Source organism: Urocitellus parryii, chromosome 5, assembly GCF_045843805.1.
Source record: "Urocitellus parryii isolate mUroPar1 chromosome 5, mUroPar1.hap1, whole genome shotgun sequence".
Lineage (NCBI taxonomy): Eukaryota > Metazoa > Chordata > Mammalia > Rodentia > Sciuridae > Urocitellus > Urocitellus parryii.
Window position 1 is genome coordinate 59,806,851 of NC_135535.1, and position 4,993 is coordinate 59,811,843.

A 4,993-nucleotide genomic window follows, 5' to 3' on the forward strand; every position below is an offset into this window, starting at 1 on the left:
AAAAGAGTGGCTAAGTCCTGCTTCTGGCATAAAAAGTAAAATCTAGACTCCGAATGGATGCCAAGGCAACAAAGAGTTAAGGTAATTCACTACAGAGTGCTTTGATTTTTATACTTAACTGGTAATGAATGTCCTGTCCTCTTACAACAAGGAAAAATATCTACTGTATGCCATATATGTGCAAATATTTTACTGCATATTATAGTATAATTTTAAAAAGTCACTCTTAGCAGTAGGTATTATAAGTTCCATTTTAAAGTAAATGAATATGAGACAGAGAGACACTAAATGATTTGTTCAGTGTCTGGGAAAGAAGTTATTTTTCTTCCTCTTTCACATTTGTACCATGGAGACTTCTCTTTACTTCCATGAAGGAAGGTTGTGGGCTGAAAGCCTGGCCTGTTGGTTCCCTGACTTTTCTCCAGGGTGATCTATCAGGGATCTGCAAGAAACTCTGCAGTCTGACTCCCACCTCCAGAAATTCTTAGTTAAACTGAGATACGTCTTGAATACCGGAATTCAGGACATAAAATCTTTAAAATCTCCCTTGGTGATTCTAATTTGCTACAAAGGTTGGGAACAGCTATGCTTTCAAACTTGCCCCTTCAATCTCTAACTAATATAAATGTTGATAGCCTGTTATTGATTGGGTAGAAAAAAGGAAATGGCTCCCTCTTAATGACTTCTTGTTTCACCATTTGCACCAAGGATTTTAAGGACATCTATGCTCAATGCAGACAGGTATCCTGCAGAATCTTCTCCAGTTAAGTCTTTGTTCCATCATGTCTAGTTTTTTTTTCAATTAATTTTTATTAGTTCTAATCAGTCATACATGATAGCAGAAAGCTTTTTGATTCATTGCACACAAATGGAGCACAACTTTTTATTTCTCTGTGCATGATGTAGAGTCACACCACATGTGTAGTCATACATGTACCTAGGATAATGATAAGAAATTTTATCTCTTTAACCTCAAAACCCATGTACTATGATCTGGTTCTAATGATACTGCTTTTATCATTAAATTAATTAGCATATCATTTTTGTCTGCTTGTGAAACATAAGTGATTTATAACATCCAGTGTTGGTTAGGATGCAACACAAAAGATTTTTTCTTGTCTGTAGCAGAGAAATGTTGATGTATCAGAAAGTTATATTTGTACAGATGCAAAGGAATGCATAAGAACATACTATAACATCATAACTAATGATATAAAATTAAAAACAATATAACCCATAATTTCAAGCCAGCAATTAAATTTATTACATTAAAAATAATTCCTTCTGGTATTCTAGCCAATTATTACAAAAGGATGAGTTCTTTCTGGATAACTTGATAAGGAATAATGTTCATTAAATATTATTAACTAAAAAAAATCAGGAAAGTTGCAGAATATACTGTGTATTAAAACTGCATTAGTTTATAAAGAAAAAATTCTATGAGTGTAAATGTAATCATGTTTTTAGGAGGATACAGAAAACAATGCTTTTATGCTGGATAATTTGAAGACTTGAGGGAAATGGAAGTTTGTTTGGAAATGTAAAGAACATTCCACTGGTTACTTTATACTCTCGATTCTCATAATTAACTTTAACATTAAAAATTAAAAGCTAAAGCTTGAGGTGCTCTTCTGAGTTTTAAATTTTTTTTATACTTTGACATAATTGTTTTATATACTTATTTTTTATGTGGTGCTGAGGATTGAACCCAGTGCCTCACACATGCTAGGTGATCAGTCTACCACTGAACCAGCCCCACTCTTCTGATTTGTAAGGATTTTAAAAGAATTTCTTAGTCATTCATTCTGATCTATGTTGGCAGAGATGTATAAATGAATTCAAGATGGATACCATCCACTGTGGAGTTGCTCAGTCCTGGATTTAATCAACCCCCAAGGAATTGAAAATACATTATCTCCTGAGTATAGCGTTAGGAAAATTAGGTACAGCCAAAGGGAAAGTAGGTTGATTGTATTAGCTGACTAGAACTCTTTTGCTTTTATGCTGCTCTATGGCTTGGCTCTGCAGAAAGGTACATCATGACACCACTACCTCTCTTGAACTTATCTCCACTTGTATGCTTCTTTTCTTCAATCTAGCCTCTGGGGGTTATATAGTACACAGAGAACATAAAGTTGTGTTATCTTTGTGTGATACTCTATCTTATGCACAGAATTTTGAAATGTTTCACCTTACAGTATGTTGAAGCAGTAATCTGTGGAAATTTATATAAAGAACATTCAGGTTTGCAGGAGTAGGTTTTGAAGTTCAAGTCAGAGCAATGATTCTGTTTACAATCAAGGCTAACAGAAATCTGATATGATATTCAGCCTATACTTTTTCTATGTGAAAGGCTTTTGTGTAATAGACACAGGGAAAGAGTGAGAAAAATGACAAAAAAACCCTCCTGAAGTATGTTATGAATGTGTTAAATTTTATATTTGAAGAAAATCAAGAAATATTTGGCTTATGTTTCTAATTGGCATCATCAGACATACTAGAAAGTATGTTCCATATCTTTCAATAAATTTATTTTTTTCTCTCATACAAAAGCCTATTTTGTTGGAATAAATAACAAGGATGGTCAAATTACCAATTTAACAGAAATATTATTATAATTTTACATTTTAATGTTTCAACCTTTTTTCAAACCACAGTAATAGTTTATGCATTTGAGTCGCTAGTTTTGCTGATATATTCATGACAAATATATGCAAATACTGATTGACAGAAAAATAAAATGAAAAGAAGAAAAAAATGCACACTGTCAGCATTAATACTTCTCATCTGTTGAGTTGTCCTATTTGTGCTAAAGAGAAAAGGAAATACAACAAATATAGTTGAGAACTTCTATTGCAGATATGGTGCTGACTGCTAGGGAGACAGAACAGGACAGATAGAAGTCCTATAGGGTATATTGTGGAGAAGGTGATTTATATAAAGTTAATCCTAGAGGAAATTTCATTTATTCTGATTGTTTAGCCTTGAGAAGGAAAAACAATGCCATATATTGGCATCAGGAAACCCCTTATGATTTCTGTCTTGTCCTCAGGCAAGTTGAAGAGTAAAGGGACAAAGTGAATATAATACAAATTTAAAACTCATTTGTTAATTTAAATAATGAGTATAAAATGCTATAAAAGCACTACTAGGTTGTATATATCTATATATTATTGACTTCTATCTCAATGTTAATTAATTTCTCTGGCCTCTGTATTTCTTTTCATAAATTCAGAACATTTTTTTTTACAACCACAGTAACTCTAGTTCTATATTTCTGTGACTGAAACACATTTATTCCCATGGCTATATTTAAAAAGTATATTCATTGAGAATAAAAAATCACATTTATATATTGAGAATAAAAATAATCACTATTTAAGTTTAGTAACTGTGATTAGGTCACCAATTCCCACCAATCAATTTTCTAAGTTTATAAAAGGCATCTGAATTAAAGTAAAAATTAACTAATTTAGTCTTAAAAGTATATAATCTTGGAACCTGGAAGACAATGTCTAAATTTTCAAACTACAGATTTATTTGATAAATATTTTTGAAGAAATCTGTAATTCAAATGTATACTGCACATACAGAAAATTTGAAAATACTTCAAGGTTTGATGTAAATTTATTGATGAAGAGACTTAAAATATGTCTGGGATTCACATTTGATCACAACTGAAGATGTGTGCATGTTTTCTGATTTAATAGGAATTAGTGGATGTTGCAAAAGCATCATTGGAGATATTAATATCAAATTAAATTTTTAATACTTTACCACCAAACTTCTTCTACATATTTGCTTTGTTTTGCACCAATAGACTTTGTTGGAAGAGAGAAAAATTCAGAATGAGAAACCACACAATGATTAAAGAGTTTGTACTCTTGGGAATATCAGACAACTCAGAGCTTCAGGTTATACTTTTTATCTTTTTATTCGTAACTTATTTATCAAACATCACTGGAAACCTAACCATAATCATTCTCACCTTGTTGGACTCACATCTAAAGACCCCTATGTATTTCTTCCTCCGGAATTTCTCCTTCTTGGAAATTGCATTCACCAGTGTTTCCATCCCCAGATTTTTGGGGTCAATAATTACTAAAGTCAAGACCATTTCCTATAACAACTGTTTAGCTCAATTATATTTCTTCATCTCCATGGGTGTGTCTGAATTTTTCCTTCTAACTGCTATGTCCTATGATCGCTATGTCGCCATCTGCAAGCCACTGCATTACAACACCATCATGAATAAGAAAGTCTGCTCCCTTCTTGTCTTTGGTTCATGGCTGGCAGGAGTTCTGACCATCTTCCCACCCCTTATGCTCATCCTCAGGTTAGATTTCTGTGCTTCCAATGTCATCAATCACTTCTCTTGTGACTACTTCCCCATCCTGGAACTCTCTTGCTCTGATACGTGGCTTTTAGAGATGATTGGCTTTTACTTTGCCTTTGTTACTCTTCTCTTCACTTTGGTGTTGGTGATTCTGTCCTACATATGCATCATTAGCACCATTCTGAGAATCCCATCTGCTGGTCAGAGGAAAAAGGCTTTCTCTACTTGTTCCTCTCACATGATTGTCATCTCCATCTCTTATGGAAGCTGCATATTCATGTATGTCAAGCCTTCAGCAAAACAAAGAGCGTCACTGACCAAAGGAGTAGCTCTCCTCAACACTACTATTCCTCCCATGTTGAACCCTTTTATTTACACTTTGAGAAACCAGCAAGTAAAACAAAGCTTCAAACACTTGGTTCATAAGGTAGTATTTTACAGAAGCAAATGAAAATATGTAGTGACCTGAATGAGTGCCATGGTGAAGATTCAACCAGGGAAATGAAAGTTTACTTCTCCTCTATCCTTCTATATCTAGACCACGGTTACCTGCAATGCTGAGCTCCTTGGCTTCAGCTTTCTTTTTAACCTGCAGGTGACTATGTTGTGTCTCCCATTAAAACTATCTGTAGGTTCCATGTAATCACTGATTTAGAA

The 4,993-nt window shown here is 33.5% G+C and overlaps 1 protein-coding gene across 1 annotated transcript; it reads left to right on the plus strand.

The window, feature by feature from the left end:
• The first annotated feature begins 3,848 nt into the window (after window positions 1–3,848).
• LOC144255128 (olfactory receptor 6C3-like) lies at window positions 3,849–4,787 on the plus strand. The gene has a single exon (XM_077799189.1). It carries the CDS (start codon window positions 3,849–3,851, stop codon window positions 4,785–4,787), a length of 939 nt encoding a protein of 312 aa, XP_077655315.1.
• The last annotated feature ends 206 nt before the right edge of the window (window positions 4,788–4,993 follow it).

Coding starts and splice junctions, on each gene's coding strand:
- LOC144255128 (XM_077799189.1), top strand. CDS start 3,849: ATGAGAAACCACACAATGATTAAAGAGTTTGTACTCTTGGGAATATCA.